This window comes from Leptinotarsa decemlineata, unplaced genomic scaffold, assembly GCF_025532065.1.
Source record: "Leptinotarsa decemlineata unplaced genomic scaffold, Ldec_3_MD MMD2_P_RNA_scaffold_14, whole genome shotgun sequence".
NCBI classification, from domain to species: Eukaryota; Metazoa; Arthropoda; class Insecta; order Coleoptera; family Chrysomelidae; genus Leptinotarsa; species Leptinotarsa decemlineata.
In genome coordinates this window covers 933,457-958,224 of record NW_027412528.1, presented here as the reverse complement: position 1 = coordinate 958,224, position 24,768 = coordinate 933,457, and the positions used below count along the sequence as shown (strand labels likewise).

The window sequence follows — 24,768 nt, the reverse complement described above, 5'->3', positions numbered from 1 at the left end:
TGAAATATATGCGGTGAACGGGTTTTCATATCAAATGAGGTCCAATTTCTTTTTGGGAAATGACAATATCTTGTGGTGAGACAATCATTACAACTATTTGATTCACTAAAAAAAGTAAGGTCCATATATTGTCGCGGACCTCATTTCAACTGTAATTTTTCAATGTAAGTAGCTCACTTCCTACTCTGGAAAACTATGTATTTTTGTTGGACAATACAGTTTCTTTTTCTTATTATATTATTTTTTTGCCTTCCTCAACCACCTTCTGAGGTTGCTTGAATAGGATTGTTTATTGACTTGTCTAATGAATATCTCAATTGTACATTCATTTATTGAAACACTTCTGTACAAAACTAATAATAATGCAATGGACTTGTAAATTAATACAAAAAAAAAACTTCTCTCCAATTTACCACAAGAAATGCCACTCTGAAGCCATGATGGTAGTTGAAATATCCATACTTATGAGTTAATCAGAATCACTTGCACTTGATTCAAAATCACCAACATCAATGGAAAATTTATATTCTTGGTCACATCCTAAATAGGCATCACTCATAAAATAAAGTGTATAATTGTGGTGTCCTGGACTTGGAGCCACAAAATCTAATTTAACTCGAGCTCTTTGCTGCAGTGTTAACCTTTTGATTGAAAGAAGTGAATTTGTTTTTGGGTCACCAATAACTACCCACCAGCCTTCCTCGCGTTTCTGTAAAGTAAAATAGATGTTATATAATAAAAATACAATCGAAACAACTGAAAATTACTTTGATTCTCTCAATTATTTTGCTTGTTTTAGACTCTGAAAATTTAATTGATATTTATTTATTTAATTGATACACATAAAAATACAAAAAATAAGAATATGAATACTAAGGAAGAAATAGATATAAAGACAGTAATTGCTAGTATTATGTATAAAAATAGCTACTAAGTGACTTAACACATGTGTTATGCTATAAAGTAATACTAATTAATATGAAATTACAGTTATGTACAGAGAGTAAGAAACAATTTAGTGGCAGTGTATCTATTGGTATTCTAAAATTTTGATAAATTCAAAGTATTTTTTGAAGATAACTGTTTTGATTCTATTGGGAAGGTTTTATAATTTCTAATATGTTTTATCCTTCGCGGTAGAATATTACAAATTTTAGGTGGTGTGTAAGTTAAAAAGTGATACATATTTTTATTGAATTTTAGAGTGGGTAACAATTCATTTGTTGTACTTTTAGTAATATAAAATATGGAAACATAATTATGAAATGTTTTGTTTTTGAATGCATACTGGCAATAGTGATATCATACAATAACATTTCTCTGTTTAAAATCTATTTTTTCGTTAATTGTCTTTACTGAAGCATATGCGTTTTTAATTGGTTGATACGAAAATTTATTCACAACTGCAAAAGACCCTGATGAGAATTTAGTTGTTTTTTTCTACAAGATCTTTCCTGAATAATATTTTGGATAGATTACATTAAAAATAGGGTATTTGTCTTTTTTTGAATGTTGTTTTTGACTTCCAATAGGTCAGTATTAATTTTTGAATTGAATCTTTGGTGATCTTTATCATGCCGAAACAGAGTTTCATCATCGGCAAAGAGAATAAAATTTCCATAAGGATCTAGCTAGGTTAATATACAATAAAAAAAAAGGTAAAGCCTGAATCCGAACTTTGGGAAACACCTGACTTTATACCATCTAGTTTTCACAAACTGCTTCCGATTTTCTAGATGTGTGTTGAACCATTCTGAAGCTGAGGTATTGAAGCTTCTGCAGCAGGACTCCGAATTTACACAATCATAAGCTTTCAACAGGTCACAAATGCTACTCAGACCTCACATTTACATTATCATTGTCTTTTGGAGAAAATAAAATATTGCATCACTCATACATCTTTCACTTTGAAAGCTAAATTGTTTCTCACTAAGAATATTATTGATAAATTAGTAGTCCCTTATTCAAATGTTTACCAATCTTTCAATTATTTTCGATAATGTTGGTAACAAAGAAATATGACTACAATTAGATGAATCCTCTGTTTGAAGGTGGTTGACAATGTTTCGTGGATGAATCCTCGATATCACCACCTTTGTGTAGAGGAATGACTACTGTTAGTTTTGAAAATTAGAGAAATACACCTGTAGTAAAGGGCTAGTTGGTTAATTAAACTAAGTGAGAAAAGCAGAGTGAGGCAAATTTTCGTATATTTTCTTGTGAGATTGATGCTACAGTATTTAGCATGTTCTTTTCCTCAAAGTTCAAGTCAAGTCATTATTAATTTTCTGTTTCTCTACATTTATTAACAGCTCCACTAATCCTGTTACGGTGAAAAATGAATGAATGATTGAATTTTATTAACCTGAAGTTACAATTACTGTTACATTTAAAAATATCTGTCATAACAAAATTTGTTTAGGTACGTCTTACAGAAAATATAAAAATTATACATACACAACAGTTATGATTCACATATAGACATTAATAATCTGAATACACACACTGTGTTAGAACCACTGAAAATTGAAAACTTCATCAATGTTATGGAAAGCTTGGGTGACAAGTGAATTTTTTACTTTGATCTTCAATTCTATTATATGAAGTTCTTTCCACTCAGTAAGAAAAAAAGAAAGAAAGAAATTTTTTTGATGCTTTACACTCTTCATGTTTACACAAGTCAGATGGGAATATACTAGTAAAATAGGTAAGTTATGGTTATAATTACATCTACATAATATAAAAGGTTTGAACTTAAAGATAGTTTTAAAATATTTATGCTCTACCTGTGTGTCACTGCAACATCGGCAAAGAAGAGACCACATCATCAGACAGGAATTCTTCAATGCTATAATACACTTTTTTGATAAGTAGTTTTTTTTATTATTTGTAGGAAACTTTTAGTAGGGGTACAGCTTATAGCTTCAGGAATTTTGTTGAAGAATATTGGACCATAATAATTTTTATAATTTCTGATTTTAGACAACCTATGATACTGTAGAACTAAATTATTTTTTTGTCGGGTATTATGTAAATGAGTAGTGGATACATAGTCATAAGTTTTTATATTGACTTTTATAAACTTAATGCATTCATAAATGTATAGTGACGGTATAGTCAAGATACCAAATTTTATAAATTTTTCTCTAATATCCTCCCTATAAGTAAGAGAGAGCATATATCGAATAGCTCGTCTCTTCAGTAGACAAAGTGTTATATATTTTTATGGGAAGAAACTCTGTTTGTTTGGCTGTGTTTTGATAATGCATCTTCGGTAGTCTAATGATGTCTTTGTGTCATGATTGTGAATCCTAGAGCCACATTATATTTATTTTTATGTACAAACAATATTGCTTCTAGAATATAAATGTGAGGTAACGTAGGTATGACTCATTTTATAAATATTGGTTTAGCATGGGTTTTGGTACCAACTTTTGAGCTTTAATTTCTTCAAAACTGATCTATAAATTTTTTGATACTGATTAATATAATTTGTGAGGAAAGGGTTATTTAAGAATTGTCTTATGTAATGTATGCAATACATATTTTGTGAAGAAATCTTCATGCCCAGGTTAACCATTATTTCTTTCTTTCCATAAAAATTTTCTGGATGGAAAAAGCTTTTGGAAAAAATAACACATTATATCGTAGAATTTTTAAAAATTCAGTTCCTTCTGCAGCTGAAAGAGCACTGTTTCTTTAATAATTGTCACAAAGAATCAAACTTATAGTTTTCTCTAATATATAGTCTTCCAAGTTTAGTTGTGTCCTCTTTGGATCTAAATTGCACTAATACTGTTACATTATTGCATTATTAGTTACTATGTGTTACATCACAATTCACCTCATATTTATAGATTTGAATTCAGTAAATTTTAGAGTATCCAGCTTGGCCAGTTCTCAATGACCTCCTCATGCTGACAATGAGTTTTGAAAGTAGCTAACTCATGAGTCTTTTGCACGAGTTAATGTTAATTTGTTAACATGTGTCACTTTAATATAACAAATATTTAACTTACTGATAAGGTGTGCATTTTTCAATCAAAGATACCTCTTCTCATGTTAAAATATACTCATCTGCAAATTCTCAAAAATTCTCATAATTGTAGGAACCGTTTGTTCTCATTCTTTTTTAGTAACAGAAATATAGATATATTGTTTTTAGTACTTGTGCCATGTAAGGTCAAGACTAAGCAAAAGAGTAAATAAATGAATTTGGGGTTTGAAAACCACATCTAATAATATCCAACACAACACTACAACATTTTACTTAACCCAAGATACTGAACTAATAAACTCATTCATAAAACGTAAGGCAAAAAATTAAGTTTCCCAAGAAACTTGAAAGAAGATAACAGAACATCCAAGTTATTCTTTAAAAAATCGCATATAATGAATTGATACTAACCTGCGGATAGAACGGAGCAATAACCGGTCCGCTAACTTCATCCTCTCTCTCTAATTGTACAGCAACATGGACTGATGATCCAGAATGTAACTGATCTTTGTCCAGGACTTCGTATGTGAGTTCTATATTTGGGTATCTGTTACAGAATTTAGCTACATCAGCCATCTGATTGTCGGTCAACTGAAGTAGTTTGGATCTGTCTTCATCTTCCAATTCCATTATATCAAAAACTGTTTCGACACCCTGAAAATTATAAAATGATGTTGAAACAATTTTTCATTTGTACCTGAATTATAATGAAATCAAATGTAATTATAGTTACAACAATGTATATTTGAGTTACCAACACTTCACAGTAAGAATATTAACATAACCTATAGTCGTTATTATTCAGATGATAACTTGATGACTTTCAGGAATTTATTAATTGACGAAGAATGGGAAGATGTGTACAAATACACAGATGTAAATCAAAGTTTCAATATGTTCTATACAACATTTCAATTCCATTACTATAATGCATTTCCACTGAAAAAAGTAAGGACAACTAAAAATAGAGACAAACCCTGGATAACTAGGGACATCAAAGAGCTACATCAAATGGTATGTGATATGTGTAAAATAGTTAAGTCTACTAATAATGAAGTCATAAAAAACAAATACAAACAACTTAAATACCTATATGAAGAGCTAATAAAAAAAACTAAAACAGAGTACAATAATAAACGAATCTTGAATGCAAGTAATGTAAACAAGGAGAGCTGGAAAATTATTAATGAAAGTAGAAACATCACAAAAACTAGAAATACAATTGAACTCACTAACAACAATGATATAATAACAGATAGGGAAGCAATTGGTAATTACTTCAATGATTTCTTCATAAATATTGAGAAAATCGAGCCAAAGAAAGATATAAAATTAGCATCATTTTTTAACAATAGTTTATTTCTATACTCGACAACCCCAATGGAGGTTCAAGAGATTATAAAAAAAACAACAAAAACGCCAACTCCAGGTGTAGATGAAATACATGGAAAAACCTTGAGGGCTGTCAGTGACATTATATGTCATCCCCTATCATACATTATAGACAAATCATTCTGTGAAGGGATTTATCCGGATGCGCTCAAAATATCAAAATCTGTCCCGATCTATAAAAACAAAGGATCAAAAAATGAAGTAAAAAACTACAGAAACGTATGTCTGCAATCACAACTAGCAAAAATAATTGATTATAGCTACTATATGAGATTGAGTAAATTCACTGAACAGCACAAAATTATTCCTGATTGCCAGCACGGCTTTAGGCAGAAAAGATCAACATCTACTGCGATAAATGAACTCTGTGATCACGTATATATGAACCTAAATGAGAAGCAATTTCCAGTCTGCCTATATTTTGATCTTACTAGGGCTTTCGACACCATTAATCATGAATTACTTCTTGAAAAACTTAACCGAATAGGGATTAGGGGGATAGCCAATGACTGGGTTGCCTCATATCTAAAAAACAGGATGCAGGTAGTAGTTATTGATTCGGTAAAATCAGAACCTGCCCTTGTTAAAATGGGGGTCCCACAAGGATCAACACTAGCCCCGCTATTTTTCATCATCTTTATGAGTGATATAATACTTGCATCTTTGTTACCGAATAAAACTATAGCATATGCAGATGATACAAGCCTAATAGTAGCGAAAAACAACCTTCCACTCTCGATAGAAGTTGCAAATAAAACTGCAGAAGAATTCTCACACTGGTGTAAAAATAATGGTTTACAAGTTAATATAAACAAAACAGTCTTCATGCTCTTCCAACAAAAAAATACTACATATGATTACAGTCCCCTCATAAGAATCGATCATAAATCTATAGAGCAGGTCAGTCATATTAAATACTTAGGACTTACAATTGACCAAAAACTGACTTGGGAACTACATGCAGAAAATCTTACCTCAAAAATGAGTAGCTTGTGTTTTGTAATGAGACAGTTACGGGGAACTGTTTCATTGCAGGTACTCAAACTGACATATTTTGCACTCATACAGTCTGCAATGTCTTATGGGCTGGCCTTTTGGGGAAATTCCGCCCATATGACAAAAGTATTCACTATGCAAAAAAGGATAATAAGATGTATGGCAGGTCTACGTCACAGAGAATCCTGTAGAAATACCTTCACTGAACTGGCACTCTTAACATTGCCTTCACTGTATATATTAATCATAACAATGAATATCAAGAAAAATGAATCAAGCTACATTAAAAATAACATGATACATAAACATCACACTCGGAATGGTAATGAACTGCGACTACCCTACTCTCGACTGGCTCTTGGTCAGGGATCCTCAAGTTATCAAGGTATCATCTGCTATAATAAAGCACTTCAGCTATTTGGAAACACTTGTAATTTCACTGAATTCCAAAGTTCTTTACTTGATTACCTTACCAAAAATGCATTTTATAGTACTGAAGAATTTCTTCAACTCTAGCTATTATTGTGTAGTTACTTTATTTTACTTGTACAAATAATAATAAAAAAAAATAGATTTCACAATTTTAACTAATTTAAGCTACTTGCATATATTATTTGTCACTGTTCTTGCATCTTTTTATTATGTCTACTTAACTTCTAATAACATGTATATATACACTAACTATAGATAAGCACAATTGCTTTATGTTCGGTTCTGACTAGTCTGATAAAGTTTTATGCTGTATGTACCACATGTATAAAATCTTTTAATGATGAATAAATTTCTATTCTATTCTATTCTATTCTATAAATTGGATGAAGTATATTTTTCAGAAATGGGGTTAAAAAAGTTATTTGGCTTTCTATTCTTGAAATTTTAGACTCACTACCAAATAAGAAATCTACAGGTTCAGACGAGATTTTAACTTCAGTAATTAAAAACACCAAAGGAACAATTATACCAGCTTTGAAGCATATCATCAATCTGTCCATATCGCATATCATCGATCTGTCCTTATGCTTCTATAATTCTCATTTTCAAAACCAAGTAATATTGAGAATTATAGACCAATCGATTTATTGAGCAAGTAATAGGAATTGGACAAAATAAAAATTTTGGAATATGTGGAGAAACGAACATCAAGCGTAACACCAAAGTTATATTTTGACAAAACTTTTTCTTTATCTGATGAACATTCCTGTAAATTATCAGAATAATTTGAAAGAATAACAATGTTTTGTATTTCTGTTCTATCTTCTGATATAATTTTTCTAAATCATGTTAATTCATAGGAGTTTATTTTTCAGATTTTGGAAAGTTAAAAAAAGCGTTCCCGTTTCGATGGAAATATTGAAAAAAAATGAATTTCATTAATTCGGACTTCTACTGTCTGATATTATATAAAATGATTTGAAATCCCTGAAATAACTAAAAAAGAAGAATAAAAATGAATAGCCGAAAAAAAAAAACAATTATATTGAGCAAAAAAACCTGAAATGAAATAATAGTGAAATAAAATACAAGTAAAATTGAACAAATTAAATAAAATAAAATTCAAAGTTAAGAGATCCCAAGTCAAGTTAATTCACTACTTTTCGATTGTTAGTATCCACAATCGTCTTCGGGTGATCACTGGACCGATTCCTCCGTGAGCTGACTATTTATAGGTCATTTGAGAACTTTCACTTATCTCTGCTTTCCTTTTTTCGCTTCACTGGTTTAGTAGGAGGTGACCGTTTGGCGGGAGTTGGCCATTTTTCGCTTGATAATGGGTTTCCATATGTTGTGTATCTCTACGCTAGCTTGGCTGAATACATTGTTGGATAACATGTATGCAGCTTCTTCGAATTTCCTCCTAAACCAATGTTCCTCTTTGTGTATGATCTCATCTTGGGACCATTCGATGTTATGTTTATGGGTCCAAACATGCTCTGCTATTCCTGTTATTTCAGGGATTTCAAATCATTTTATATAAGTAATATCAGACAATGGCAGTCCGAACTAGTGAAATTCATCATGAAACATTGTCAATCACCTTCAAACAAACATTGAAAAAAAACAAAACAATATGAATAAATTAAACATTAAAATGTACTCACTTTCTCAGTACACCTCTTGATGATCTCATTATTAAAATGCGGCAGCTGTTTCAAATATGAGTCTTTGCTCCACATTGCTTGCGTTACCATCTGGGCTAATTCCATAGCAGCAACTGCAGGCGACAACCAACCATTTGAACTCAAAACATCGACACAAGCTTGAATTAGTCTTATGGCTTTAGCAAGAACAATTTCTGTATCTCCTTGAAGTTCCGCTCCAAGCTGTAACCTGCACAGATGGGCTTGAAGCAGAAGGTTCGTTTTAACGTGAGGATCGTTAAATTTGGGTTGATCCCCAGTTAATTTGTTAGGAAGTTTTTGGGCAAGTTGTCTCAATATGTGGTCTTCACGGTGCCGAACAGGGATGTCTTCGTATTCTTCTGCAGAAGAAATAATTTCCAGTAATCCTCTGATTTTTGTTTTGCTGTTCAGAGAAGAGCTGAACAATTCTGAAAGGATAAATAATATTAGTGTCATCAAAAGGATCAACTCATCTTCTAAACCACGTTTATTCATAAAATCTTACCTATAGTTGCATAGTTGATGTAATAATATGCTGCTATCATTCCCAGATTCAATGGCACACAATCAATTTCCTCTTCGATACTTATGCATTTTGATTGCTCCAAAGCCGACAGTGTTGTCTCAACAAGTTCCGACAAATGGTCTGATAAATGTCTGTGAGTTACTCCTTGGAGATTGTAGTAATTTGGATTTTGTGTCAAACGTCTGTACACAAAAGTCCAGGTTAGATAATCAACTGCATCCTGTTTATTCTCTATGGTTTTTGTAACAATTTCAGCATTAAAATGATCATGTAAACTGTGATCCAAATGACTCTGAAAGAATACAAAATCTAAAAGAATGTCCATATTCTAGTGGTTGAATAGCTTATTAACCAAAATCTATTATATTATAATGGTAGAAAGAACAGGCAATAGAAATATGTGTTAAAAATTTAGTAGCACTCACTTCCACTGGTAAAGGATCACTCAAAAACTTTTTGAAGAAATCCTTTTTAGAACTCTGACACATCAGCACACACTTGGCATCATCATCTTCTAATGGTCTATTGGCTCTTCCTACCATTTGGAGAACATCAGTGATTGGATAGTCCTCGTAAGCATGAACTTTTCCATTATAAAATTGTGTATCCATAATCACAACTAAATGACTGAAAATATTAACGGCCCAACACAGATCTCTAGTTACTACGGCTACCTGAACAGCCCCAGAATCAAATAGTTGTTCCACAAGACGTAAGTCGCTAGCTGTTAAACCTTCATGCATGTAAGCAACGCCTTGTGACAGTGTCTCCTTCAATGTCTGAAAATAATATTAATAATGTATCAGATGTTGAATTTCAAAGGAAATATTTTTAGATCATTTCCTTAAAAAAAAGTTTTTTGGAGAAGTACCAGATTTTACTTCGCAATAAAATAGTTCTGACCGATTTAGGAAATGAAAAAAAAAATTTTTTAGTTACTATGAAGTGACACTTTTAGATATGAAAAGAAGTGACACTTCTAGGTATGAAAAGAAGTTACCACTACTTGTAAAATAATATTAATCACCTTATCTGACATCCTGTCCAAGAATGGCTTAATATCTTCTTCTTCTGCATGGAAAAATTTTTTTTCATGTCCCTCAGCAACAGCATAGGTCAGCAAATCTATCGCAGTCATTCTAGCTTGCTTTCTAGTTGGTACAAAAACTATTACTGGTTTGTGAGGACTATGTCTCAGGATGGCATTGTACACAGGCTTGGCCATTGCTATTAACCTTGAAGCGTTGTGAGTTATATTTATACCCTGAACATGGAGCTCTAAGCTAACAGGCCTAACACTAGGGTGAAAATTAAAATATGCATTAGCATTGCAGCCTAACCATTGAGCAACATCTTTATAATCCGTCAGGGAAGCACTTAAAGCAATGATTCTTATCGGTTTCTCAATCTGAGATGAGATGTACCTCATCCTAGAACAAACGACTTCTATGACAGGACCGTCGTCCCCTCCAATCAGATGTAGTTCATCAACGATGAACAAGTTTATATTTTGAACGTTTTTCCTTTGTTTCCACCTTCGAGAAAGAACATCCCATTTTTCTGCAGTTGTTATTACTATCTGTCCTTTTGCAAGAAGCTTAAGGTCGGTACCTGTTTCACCAGTCAAAAGAACAACTTTTCTACCCAAGCTCTGGCCAAACTTGTTGTGCCAATCGGCGAAAATGAGCTCAGCTAAAGCATCTCTCGGTACCATGTACACACACCTTCCTTCAGGATTCCTCTCAAATAATCTCAAGATAGCAAATTCTGCTATCGTCGTTTTACCTGATCCAGTAGGTGCTCCAATGAATATGTTGTCATCACCGTTATAAATGGAATTGAATACCTATCAACAAAAAGATTATATGCAAACATTGGTTTCCCTGTTACAGTGCAAAATTTATTGGGTAGTATAAAATTACGTAGCGGAAATATGAAGTAATAAAAAAGTGAAAACATATTTTTTATTGGGAAGGATCATGGGATATTTAATTATTCAACACCTGAGCTGAAAAGTCTCGGACTTAAGAAAGAAAACGCGTTTTATTCGTTCAAAATTGGCTTTATTCATCAACGTAATTTCCATCAAGACCCACGCAATCATTCCAGCGCCACTCTAACATTTCAATACCATTTTTGTAGAACAAATTATCATTTGCCTCGAAATAGGCCTCAGTTTCAGCAATAACCTCTTCATTCTTGCAAAATTTCTTACCAGTGAGCATTTTTAGAGGTTTGCCAACAGCCAGTAATCGCTGGGAGCCAAATCTGGCGAATACGGTGGATGTGGGAGCAATTCATGTAGTTTTGGCATTGTTTAGATTGACTTGTGACACACTGGGTTGTCTTGATGAAACAAATTTTTTCTCTATCCAGCCGATTGGTAGTTTTTCCAACAGATATAGGGAAGTTACGTTGAATACTGCCCCAAAATACGCAATTTTCCAAGAGCGCCAACCAAATTAAGTAATTATGAAATCTAACCTAACCACCCTAATCTTCATTAATAATGATAATGTCAGGTTCTGGAGAAACAGCCACTATAATAAGGTCAGGCTCCCAGGATACAGTCATTACAATAAACTCCGGAAGTGGAGTGAATTGGTGATCTTCGAACCAAAACCAACCCACAGTTCTGGGTTGGGTGATTCTCGAAAGATTGGGAAAAACTCATTCGTTATTCCAAATTCAACGTTGGGGTCGTCGGGATTGCTAAATTTTTCAAACTCGTCCACCTCATGAAGTAAGTCATGTTCCTCGTTTGGATCCATGATCTACCCATCATACTCATCATCCGGACATGTTAAATGAATTGTTGGAACTTGATTCTTCCCATTGAATTCCCGATTATTCAGACATCCCTTCTTAATCTTGAAAATCCTATTGCCTATTGTAAATCTTTTCCATGCTTTCCACCTTCCGAATAGGATAGTGAAATTAGGAATAGTGGTGGTATTTAGAGGGAGGCTGGATTTGAATTTACTTTAATTTTTTTGAAAATCACGAAATCATTTCTGATGTTAGTATGATTATTTAATACAGTCATTAAATTAATAATAATCGACAAAAGAAAGGAAAGTTAACAGTTTTAAATGATGTAGTACTGCACTTGAAATGTTACATTTTGTAAGCAAACCCATTCAATATCATAAATAAAAATTAATCGAAGAAGTCAAGGTTTTACTTCACTATTAAAATATAAGAACGGGGAATTTGTTGAAAAATATTTTGACTCACCTGTGTCTGTATTGGATTGAACTGTGGAAATTTATCAGAATATAGTGCCTCATACTTCTCATTCCTGAGAGCTGTTATTGGAAGTGGCTGTAGATCCAATAATTCAGTTGGAGGATAATTCTTCTCAGGTAAAATCAAATGCTTAAATGAAACAGGCAGTTGCGTTTCCACCCCTATCCATCGATCAGAAACTATTCGTAAAAAGTAGTGAGGTGACAAAGGTTCAAATATCGGCACAAAGAATTTGACCGAATGTTCATCTTCGCAATATTTGGATTTCAGTAAGAAGTATTCATGATGTAGAATCACTTCAGAATCAACGTCCTCTACTAGAATCCAAAATGCTTCCGATTCTCCATGGAGTTTATCATCCCACTTAAAATCTGGGGTAATGGTCAGTTCCACTTGCAGCATGGATCTAGTTATTGGCTGAATATGTGTTGAAAGTTCCAATTTAGGAAACTGGTGCACATATTTATGGATAGTCTTACCCAATTTAGGAACACGAATCAGCTCTCCAATTTCATTCGGACCCAAATCATATAACCTAAAATATATTTTTTATTTTTCAGTCTTGAAAAAAGTAGTGTTGGCATAAGCATGTGAAATGAAATTACGTAATGATGACAATAAGATAAATAATAAGGTAAGGTGGAGCATGTGCGTGGTATGGTTTGCAAAGTTCAAATTCAACAAGACCTACAAATCTGCTGTAAATGCCAGGTTAATATTAATTTTTATTTTAGATACCTCTGCATTCAATGTATTCATTACTATTTCCTGCTTAAATTGAAAGGAGTATATTTTTAGGAGAGATTTATTTTTGGGAAAGAAAGTTTCAGTTTTCTACTTCTCCATGTTTATACTTCCAAAGAAAGGAAGAAATCAATTGATTTCAGAATAAACTATTTACTAAGATATGTAGATTATGCAAAGAAGTAACTTTCAGACACAAATTGAAAGAAAAAGCCGTCTCAAAACAACTACCTTCACATCAACATTGAATTACACGAATAAAAATACTTTTGAAACAACTACTTTCATATGAACATCAAATTATACAAAAAACACCTTTTTTCCATTCAGTGTGTACTCCAAACATTCCTGCTTTAGTCAAATTTATATAACTAACTCCAATATGTCAACTTTGCTCATTCCTGAAATATCTGAAGAAATGGTTCTTAACATTTCAAAAAAGGCAAATCCAAAATGACAAAGGGACATGATGGAATATCATGCTTTCGTCTGATAGATTGTGCAATCATTAACCATTGTTTTCGACCTGGCCCTGTCAAAATTTAGTTTTACCAATATCTGGAAAGATGGTAAAATTTGTCCTTTTTTTCAAATAAGGGTGACAACTATAGTTAAAAATTACAGGCCAATTGTAATACTCTGAAACTTCAGTAAACTTTTTGAATTGGTTTTATATGATGTCAAATGCCAAATTACTGAAAATCGGCAAGGTTTTATTAACCTACGGTTAACCGTGACTAACATGATCTGTTTTTCTCAATTTTTATCTATTGTTATGAACTTATCTTCCCAAGTAGACGTCATCTGCGCAGATTTCTCAATAAGCTATTTGATTATGGCCTGACTGAAGGCTTCATACGTTTCTTAAGAGTCATACCTCATTGAAAGAAAATACTTTGTACAATACCTTGTTATCAAGTCTATCAAATTTGTAGCATTCTCTGGTGTTCTACAAGGTTCTGTACTGATACCTTATTTTAATAAATGATATTGGTTTGGATATACACCCTAAAATCCATCTCTACTTAGACGATTATAAGATATTTGGTGAGACATTATCGTTGAAACACATATTTTGTGAATTCCATCTACGATATGGTATTTGTTCCTCGGGTGAGAGCATCCAAAACCTAATTCATTCTGTTTGCCAAGCAAGAGCTCGTCACTCCTGCAGATGACTTTTCTTGAACCATCTCATTTTACTATTAGTTTATTTCTTCATACCAAAATTGGCTTTTGCATAAAAAAAAGCACAAAAAAACATCATATCAATACCAGGCTGTTCAACTTGACTCGGCAATAATCCTATCCCCTCTTCAACACAAATCAAGCAATCAATTTTTCAAAAAAGAAAGAAGCTTTTCCACCATCTTTCTTTATCGATTAAAAAACTCGGAAGATGAGGAAACTTTCACTTGAAAAAGTATACTCAGCACAAATGAATTTCTTGAGGACGATCTTCAACATATCACATTTTGAATATGATAATATCATATTTTTTTGAGGACGATCTTCAACATATCACATTTTGAATATGATAATATCATATTTTTTTATTATCATATATATTTAATTGAATATTCCATATTGACTTTTTTTTCATTGTACAGTTCACAGCTCAATATATTCCTGTCAAATTGGTACCTCAAGTGTATTTCCATTTGATTGCCAATTAACCCAATCTAGTCCTAGTATATGTATACTTTTTACCAACTTGTACTTAATTTTTATTTTATTTTAGAATCAGAGTTTTCTATTTTTCCATAATAAAGCATGTTTTTATTTGATTGACTGTAAACCTATCTTCAGATATTAACATGCTAAATGACCGCTTCGCCTAAACATAGCAAATTGCAATAAGATTGGTGCATATGGTGGTGAAAAATCATTGATTCATTTCTTTTATTCACTGAGAAAGCACACTCTTACAAAGGATGACTGAATTTCAGGACCTCCCACATAAACTCTATTATTTCTACTGGCTACAGAACTCTTGGTTTGGCAAGAATATAACTCACTTTGTCCTCTTGCTTGCATTTGTGAAATAAAAATTTTAATTTTGAAGTATCATATGGAGTCATGGTTACAAAATATAGAAAATATATAGAGGAGATTTTTGAAGTATATAGTTTCAAATGTGATGGAGTTTATAACCCAATTGTAGTATTCTACAAGAGCAATTACTGTCTAGATTTCTGATGGACCTTTCAGATAAACAGCCTACTCAGATAGGTATATTATTTTTATATGAAATCTTAAGCTCTCACATCAATTGTTCATACTTTCTGGCACACATGAACCTTGACATACCCAGATTGGAAGAATTGGTAAAAACATATGTAGATTTTTTGGCTGTTCAGGGTGCTGTAATTGTAATTGAGATCTCATTATTCCTTAGATGGACAAGTTTTGACTTTGGTAGGTTGTCATTACACAAGTTTCAATAATCAAGATAAACGTCTCTCGAGATGATTATAAGAAAATTCTGAAAAGAAAATGTAACAAAACCAACTAAATCGCCTATTCTAACCCATTTTTGTCCCTATCCTATTCTAATATTTTGTAAGTAGAAATCTGGTCCTGGCAATTGGTAGAGGGGATCAAATCATCTGAAGGAACAATTTGTTCAGGCCAGTTTCAACTCCCTACACTGTAGGTTAATGGTCTGAAACCTATCAGAAAATAACTACTCCCCTGGCTAATACCACGAAGGGCGTTGGAGTATATCCGACAAGTATCAGTGCAGGATTTTTCACTGAAGTTATCGGAACACACTTCAATTAATATTCAATTAATGAAAATATAATGCGGAAGTTGTATCGCCAACAGCATATGCAGGAATAATTCAGTGAAGAATCCTGTACTGACACCTGTCGGATATAATCCAATGCCCTTCGTGGTATTAGCCAGGGGAGTAGTTGATTTCTGATAGGTGTCAGTCTATTAACCTACACTGTAGGGAGATGAGACTGGCCTGAACGAATTATTCCTTTAGATCAAGGGTCTCCAAACTACGGCCCGCGGGTAAAATCCGGGCCGCGACAGCCAATGATTTACTGTCATCAATCTGGCCCGCGACACTTAATGATTACCTAATTGTTGTTACTATTGCTGAAGAAGAAAACACAGAATGATAATTATTCGGTTTTATTTACTTGAAAGGTAAAACTTAACGACAGAAATTATGACAAAGAAAACTTAACTGAAGTATCTATTAATAACTACCAAATAATTGAAATGAATCACAGTAAAATAAAAACACTAATGAGATTTATGTAATTGTGATTTTCCACCGACAATACTTTGTAGTTGTGGATCAATTTTACTTGTACTAATTATCAAAAGAGATTTAAGATGCTCATTGGATAATTGAGATCTGTAAACATTCTTTGTGTACTTCATCTTGGAAAACGTTTTCTCATACAAGTAAGAAGTACCAAAAACAGAAAACAACCCACGAGCAAATTTATGCAAATTATCAAATTGTTCCAATGGAAGACTCTTATAAAATTCCAACAAAGAATTTTGATATTTGTTCTTAAGCATATCACTGCACCGTAAAACAATAATTTCCATTTGGACTTCCGGAGCCAGGGTTTCAATGTCAGAATCAAAAGGATTTTGAAAAAGCTCAATTTCATTCGCAATGACATCAAAATCTGAAAAACGAGTATCAAAATTTATCTTCAAAGCACTCAAAGTTTCGATTGCAAAATTGACGGGAAATTCAGTCTCTCTAGTGTGGCTGAATATTTCACATGTTTCAAAATGTGTGAAACATTTTTTACGTAATTGCGATTGAAATAGTATTATTTTCTGCCTGAAGGATTTGATTTTGGTGTATAAATCAGGGAGAAACTGATTTTCTCCTTGCAATCTCAAATTCAGTTCGTTCATATGATTTGTCAAATCGACATAAAAGGCTAACTTCCACATCCATTCACTATTTTCTAAATCGGCAAAAAGGCGCTGCTTCTCATTTAAAAAAATTTCGATTTCTGCTCGAATTTCAAAAAAGTGCTTAAGGACTTTTCCGCAACTAAGCCAGCATACGGCAGTATGATATGGTAAATCACTTTCTCCAATCTGTTGAATAAACTCGCGAAATTGTCAGTGATTCAGCCCAGTGGATCTGATGAAGTTAACAACTGATATGACTGGTTTTAGAACTTCAGACATATCCAAACATTTTCTGCACAAGGACTGTTGATGAATGATACAATGTAAGACTAATGGTTTTGAACTACCATCATTTTCTACAGCCTTTGACACAAGTGTAACCACTCCTTTATTTTTACCATACATATTTTTGCCTCCATCAGTTGTTATAGATTTCAAATTTCTCCATCGAAGGTTCTTTTTATTAATGGCATTTTCAACTCCCTTAAAAATATCTGCCCCAGTTGTCGTGCCGTGAATACTATCAATATCAAGAAGTTCTTCATACACTTCATAGCTTTTATCTACTCCGCGAATAAAAATCAACACCTGAGCAGTATCTGACACTCCCATTGACTCATTCAATGCTAGAGAAAACCACTCATGATGTCCATTTTTGTCAGACAGTTAAGATGATATATTTTCTGCGATGTCTTGCACCCTCCGAGCCACGGTGTTTGCTGACAAACTGACTCTTTTAAATAATTTACCTTTTCGGGGCATATTTCTTCGGCTATTGCAATCAAGCATTCTTTTATCATTTCTGCATTGGTGAATGGTTTGCCACGTTTTCTGATTTCAAGAGCCACAGGAAAGCTGGCGCGAGTTGCAGACTCTTGTTCAGTATTCACTTTGGTAAACAAAGATTACTGCGATTTGAGTCCGTGTTTCAAAGCTTCAAATTTTTCCTTCCGCAAACTTCCTGTATACTTGGAGTAACTTTGAAGATGTTTTGATTCATAGTGTCGTTTAATGTTATAGTATTTGAGAACAGCTATGGTTTCATAACAAATTAAACATAACACAAAACTGAAAGTTCCATTTTTCTTGGAACGTTCTGAATTCACTGTCGATTTTTCGCTTCTTTTCACTAACAAATCACACATGAAAACAATAAGTCAACTCAAAATACTTTTATTGACGGGTGTTACTTTATTTCACAATAGACAATTTCGCTTCCTTCGTCTTTCCTACGCAGACTAACTCGCAGTTGCGCCGCTAGCCTTTTTATATGCAATTAGGGGCCATCCATAAAGTACGTCACACCAATTTTAGGACTTTTGAACCCCTCCCCCCGTCCTTGTCACAGGTTGTCACATTTTTATAACCCCCCCCTCCTGATGTGACGTCACACATTTTTTAAATTTATGTATGTATTTAAAAATAATCGAGAGAAAACAGCTATTTTCATTTTTTACTTATTTTTATTAAATAATAATCTAATAAAATCTATCACTGTCACTCGGCAAAAGTCAATCGCGAAATAAACAATAGGAATGTATTGAAGTCACTGCGCCAGCGCGTGAGGTAGCACTTGGTCGAAGGTCTCGCAAACAACCGACGGGCGAAACGATAGAAAAGCGAGCGAGCACTCGCCGACGACTTAAACCTATTTAAATCCTTACCATTCAAAATTCTCGTGAATTTGAGAATCTCACTTGTATTACAACGCTGCTCTAGAAGTTAAATGACGTTGCATGAGAGATTATCTCATAGCAAGAATGCTAACTTATTAATAAATATATATAAAGTTCATAAATTTTTAAAATTTTCAATTCACATCCAAACTTTGCGTTTTAGTATTTTAAATTTTAACATGTGACGTCACAAAACTATTGACCCCCCATACCCCTTGTCACACGATGTCACACTTCTGTGATACCCTCCCTCCCCATTAACGTGTGACGTACTTTATGGATGGCCCCTTATTACTGCCATCTCGAGGTGATCGGAATACACTAGCTAGAACCAGAATTTTCTCGAACCAACGCGGTAATTCCAAATATTTAATTACGCCTAATGCCACCCAGCGGGTAGCTGAAAAAGATAGTCCATAGTATCACTACTCACCACTAGATGTCGTTAAGTGTCACAATATACAATAATAATTGAAATGCAAAAAAAGTGTAAGTTTGCTTAGGTCACGCTCTTTGCGACTATCCTAGTCTAGAAATATAGTTAAGGGCAGAAATTGGCCCTTGGAACAAACTGAAAAACTCATTATGACCCGAAGGCTTCAAAGTTTGGAGACCCCTGCTTTAGATGATTTGATTTATAGACAGTCCTCAAGTATGCCCACTGACTATATGTGGAAAAGCAGAGGGGGTGTTTGTTATCGAGTCATGATTGTAACAAATGTTATGATGAATCATTACGGAGATAACAAACAGCAACAAGAACAATCGAAGAACTTCGCTCTGCTTATTCACTTGTGGAATTGTGGCGGGCAGTTCCTATCAGGCATGGCAGTAATAGCAAGCAAATTAAACTGGTTGAGTTATTGTAAAGTAGTGTTAAACACATAAGTTGTATTTTTGAGTCACTGAATAGTCGATAATGTTATATGTGTCACTTATCAAAGAATCTAGAAGCATAACAGTACCCCCAACAAGGGAAAACTTTTTGATATTTTATTAATAATTTTCCAATTCAGTTACGATCATCCCAATTTATGAAACATTTGAAGAAATGATTATCTTGATTATCAAAACTGGTGTAATCAATAGCTTTATCATACTTCTGGTGAAAGAGAAAAGTAGTTAAGAACCATTCTTTGCAAAAAATTTCACTTTTATCTACTGAAGTCTCAATACATTCAATCAACTCACCTTTCCCAGGGAAAGTTTTTCTTCTCAATTTTCTTGACGATTTCTTCTGGCATTTTCCTAAACTGCCTCAAAGGTGACATTGACTGCCACATACGCTTGTCAATCATCTTACACAGAGACAACGACTTGTCTGCCAATTGTGCCCATCCTCGATGCAAAACAATTTCAAATATAGCTCTCATTAAGCGAGCTGCGGACTGAGTGACATATACCATATCAGACATGAGAGCAAAACCCTCCAATTTGAGCTGGGAGATATAGGCTTGTAAGAGAACATTCACTTTGGCACTAGGCTCTTCGATGCTTTCTTTAATGGGAATCGGCACACGCTCCATTAACTTTTGTAATTCCATTTTTTCTTCTGCTCTCACCGTTATATTTCGAAATTCACTTGATAGCGAAAACACCCTGAACAATTCAATATCACTCAACATTGGCTTCAGCTGCTGATTGTAAGTTTGCATTGATCCGTAAGTACAATAATAATGGGATGCTATTCTTCCCAACTCTGTTACTTGGAACTGGCCCATTTTGCGATCATACTTGATTAAACCACTCTTGTCTAAGTGGAGAGCAGCAGTATGGATCAAGTCGATTCGATGTTGCTTCAGTTTTTCGTCTTGTTTTATTTGATCATGAGATATTCCATACAGAGTAGGCTGTCGGAGCATTCTTATATACAAGTAAGTATATCCCAACCAATGAACTGCATCATCAATATTTTGTATAGTCCCAAGAACTATCTCTGCATTGAGCATATCAGGAAGCTTTGAAATCATTTGTGATTCAATAGGTAATTGTTGATTTAGGAGAGACAAATAGTATTGAAGTTCACTGTGATTGGTTATCAGTATACCTTCTCCTTTAGTGTCATATTGGGGCCGACCAGCTCTACCCAACATCTGAAGTACATCTAAGGCACCTAGTTCAACCCATCTTCCCTTTTCAGGATTATAAATTTGTGTTCCCTTGATGATAACTGTGTGTGCCGGAAGATTAACACCCCAAGCTAATGTGGCAGTGGATACAAGTACTTGAATATGTCTATCGGCAAAGAGATCCTCTACCAAAGTTCTATCAACACGGGTCATTCCTGCATGATGTATAGCAAATCCGTACGGAAGAAGATCTTTCAGTTCGTGATTTTTAACTTGTTCTGCTTCTGTCCGCAGAACCTCCATGGAAGCTGAGCCTTCACGCAAAAAGTTTCCTAGAGTGTCTTTTTCCAAGCACATGTCCCTTATGGCCCTCGCAGTTTTACCTGTTTCTTTTCGGGAATGAACAAAAATAAGCACCTGGTTTTTGCCTGCGTGTTCCATTGTCTTCTCATAAACAATTTCATTCATGACTTGGCATCGCTTCAAAGCTTTCTTTTCTGTCACCCCAATGTACTGCTGTTCAAGAGCCACGGGACGGTAACTGTTGTCAAAATGAAATAAACCTGTGGAAGATTTTACTCTCAAAAATGCTGCAACATCTTGATAATTGGGAAGTGTAGCTGAGAGACCTACTAGCCGAACATCCTCTTGAGTGGATTCAATCATACGAATAGTTCTTGCAACAAGAGCTTCTAGAACTGGTCCTCTCTCGTCGTGCAACAAATGAATTTCATCAATGATTATCAATCGAACGAGCGAGGTGTACGTTTTCTCCCCTCCTTTCCTAGTTACAATATCCCACTTTTCTGGGGTACAGACTATAATTTGAGTAGATGCTATCTGTTCTCTAGTCAGCTGATGATCACCTGTCAACTCTGAAACAGTCATATTGTAGCTTGCCAGCCTTTTACTAAAGTTTCCTACCATTTCTTGGGCCAGCGATCTCATGGGAGCAATGTAGATGATCTTGAAGTCATGTGCATTTATAGTCCCATTCTGATTAATATGTTTGCCAATTTCTCGCATCATACACAGTAAGGCTACATTAGTTTTACCGGCTCCGGTGGGAGCGCAAATTAGTAGATTTTCATCCGTTTCCAAAGCAGATTTGCACAGTCTACTCTGGATTCGATTTAGAGTTTTATAACCGTCGAATACTGGTTGCACATATGTAGGAAGTTGATCAATTGGAATGAGTTTTTCATTCTCTCCATATGGTTTCTGTTTCAAAGCTGGGACATGAACTTCCTCGTAACCTTAAACAAATGGATATGACTATTAAGGAAATGTTTTATTACTGACAACTGATTTTGTGAAGAGATAAGTTCAGAAAATGCCTTTTTATGGCTTTTGTCTACTTCTCCTTTAGTATATAAAAAATAAAAACCTTCAAAAAATGAACGAACAAATGCCGAGATACAGAAGAAAAAATGACCTATGAGTATTAAATGACGGATCATTGGAGAGGTAACACTGGAGAAAACAGAAACATAGTTTATTGGAAAAAATATCCATAATATTAAAAAAAACGAAAGCAAAGATTACAGAGAATTAAATGAAAAATTAATAAAAATGATAATCAAAAAACTGAAAATTTAAGAGAATTTACAGAATAATTAAAGATCCAGCACCAAGCTGACTACTAAAAAAGGATAAGAAATTCAATAACTATGAAATTTTGGTAAAACTGATCAAGTAAAGGTTGCATTTGATAATGGTAGGAAGAATTTTAGACTCTCAGGAGGGCTTCAGGAAAAGAAAATCCAAAGTGAACCATATACACAAGCTCAAATAGACACAAGAAATGATAAGAGAATGCCAGTTGAATACATATGCAGTTTATACAAGGTGAGCTAATGAAAATGAAACCAGTGTGGGAGATTACGGAAAGGTAATAATAATTATATCAATTTGCGTCCAAAAACTTGTTTCCACTTTATTTCTTTTTTGAATATAAAAACAGAAACACCCTGCATCAACCATTATCAATCATCAATTAACTCCCAAGTTTTCCCCACTCCCCTACATCGCTTCACAGTTATTTCAGTCCTAGCCACCTTACTGGTACCAACCTAACACAAAGTAGATTACACACTGTTGGTGTTTAGAAAAAACAACGCTCTACCTGTTGATTATTATTAAATATTAAATCTGAAATGGAATAATGATGCCTCAGTTGAATTATTCAATTTCTCTTTTCGAAGCTAGCTGTTTTTTTTAATTTGCTGCATTGTTAACAAGTTGTTTATCAAGAATTATTTTAACTGTTTGTTCACAATTTAGCATTTGAAATATGATGCTTGTAATGAAAAAAATAAACGTAGTTTTTGTTATTTTTCATTGAAAGTAGAAGTGAATTATTAAAATTCCATTTGAATATTACTGGAGTTTTTTCCCCAGTTTTAATCTTCCTCTTTGAAGATGATCACTTGATGATCGAAACACGTGTCGAGGTGTTAAAAATAACGATTTGGTGTTGGGAAAAAACTCCAGTAATATTCATTACTACACCAAAGGTTCCAAACAGTGCATCATAAAAAAAAATCCATTTAGTGACATTCTCAACATTGACACTGAGAGATACAGAATATAGTATACACTGAGAATTGCCCGAAAAAATTGTGCATCTGCTTTTATCTGTACAGTTGTCTCGTGATAGTCCGACACTTTACAGTCCGGCACGCTGCGTTGTATGAGTCATCAGTCTAGTCAAGTCTGTCTTACCTTAACCTGTAAAACCAATTCATGTTGTGTTATAATTTTAATATTAAATTAATTTCTATTTTTTGGAAAATCTAAAGCCTGACTTAATTACATATTTTAAATGTTTTCTAGTCAAATGTTACATAAAAATTCATCGTTTTTTTCAAACTTATACACTGCAAATTCAATTAAATAGAGCCAATCTTTGGTAATTCGACATTTTTGATAATCCGACCCCTCGCGGTCCCTTAGTATCGGATTATCGCGAGTCAACTATATTTGAATGACATCTTTCCTGATAGTTTCATCTGCCGAAAAATATCAGTGGAGTTACTTGCAAGTGCACCAGATTTAGGTTCGGTAAATTTTTTGCAGTGCTACCTGAAGAATACAATTTATTAAACTCCGCCAGCATATTTCAATACATTATTGCTGAATGTCAAAACATTACATTGAATATGCCTCAGAACATCAAAAACAAAAGCTCTATTACTGTGTGGGAGGTGGGCATTAACTCTGTCGTGTTAGGTATCAGCCGTGGAGGTAAGAGTCCTCCTAAAGGACAGTCTTATTCTAATGTGTGTGTATTCATGCTAAAAGTATTAATGACTTTTAGTCCTCTTGTCACAATAATATGGGGTTGTTGCGATTAATCTCCTTTCTCAATCATGGAGTAACCAAAGAATTCGACCGTGAGTCTAAATAGGAGATGGACCCAACTGAACACCACTAACTGCCCTCCCAGTAACACTGAATCAAGAGATCTCCAATTCTTAATCCTATTCACATACCTATAAGACTATGTGGAACAGCCAAGAAGTGATTTATCACTTCCTCAAGATCAGAATAACATATGAATCTGCCTTGCACTAAAATTTTGAGCAGCAGAATCTGCAGCAGAACCTTAATGCTGTGCTTCAACACGTTTAGTGTGCATATCCCTGATATGAGCCACACTGGTCCTGCATCAAGTGCATACAATGGCATCCAAAAATTAAAATTAACAATAAAAGCTTAGCACTGGTTTGAGTTGGATGTACAGAAATGTTTTGGTTTTGTTTCGTGTTTTTTGTATTTCTGGCATTTCAGAAGACAGAAACCCTCAGCTGCTTCTGGGATGGAAAACTTTTTGAAATCCACAATCAAAATGTCAGGAAAAACTAGCCCTAATTCGTTTTCAATGGCCCAACCTGTATGGATTTCATCAAAGCATATGAAAATATAAAAAAACATTTCTAGAAGCATGGCGTTTCCAAAAAATTGGTTAACCATTTGAAGATGGCACTGAAAAATAGTAAATATAAAGTTGAAGTAAGGAGTATAAAGACAGAAAGAAATCTTTGTGGTGAAAACATTTCTTTCTTGGAACATGTAATACAAAAAGGCCAACTAACTT

General features: G+C 33.9%; 1 protein-coding gene across 3 annotated transcripts in view; it reads right to left on the bottom strand.

The window, feature by feature from the left end:
• Positions 1–313: 313 nt before the first annotated feature.
• The window catches only part of l(3)72Ab (U5 small nuclear ribonucleoprotein l(3)72Ab), a 42,791-nt gene continuing 18,336 nt past the window's right edge, over positions 314–24,768 (bottom strand). For all 3 annotated transcript variants that reach the window (XM_074176405.1, XM_074176403.1, XM_074176411.1), the window contains exons 7-14: positions 19,792–21,925; positions 12,269–12,815; positions 10,059–10,877; positions 9,457–9,810; positions 9,011–9,323; positions 8,485–8,933; positions 4,409–4,651; positions 314–709 (exon numbers count right to left, since the gene is read on the bottom strand). In XM_074176405.1, coding sequence (XP_074032506.1) covers positions 470–709; positions 4,409–4,651; positions 8,485–8,933; positions 9,011–9,323; positions 9,457–9,810; positions 10,059–10,877; positions 12,269–12,815; positions 19,792–21,925 — 5,099 coding nt within the window. In that variant the 3' untranslated portion in view covers positions 314–469. The remainder of the gene's footprint in view (positions 710–4,408; positions 4,652–8,484; positions 8,934–9,010; positions 9,324–9,456; positions 9,811–10,058; positions 10,878–12,268; positions 12,816–19,791; positions 21,926–24,768) is intronic.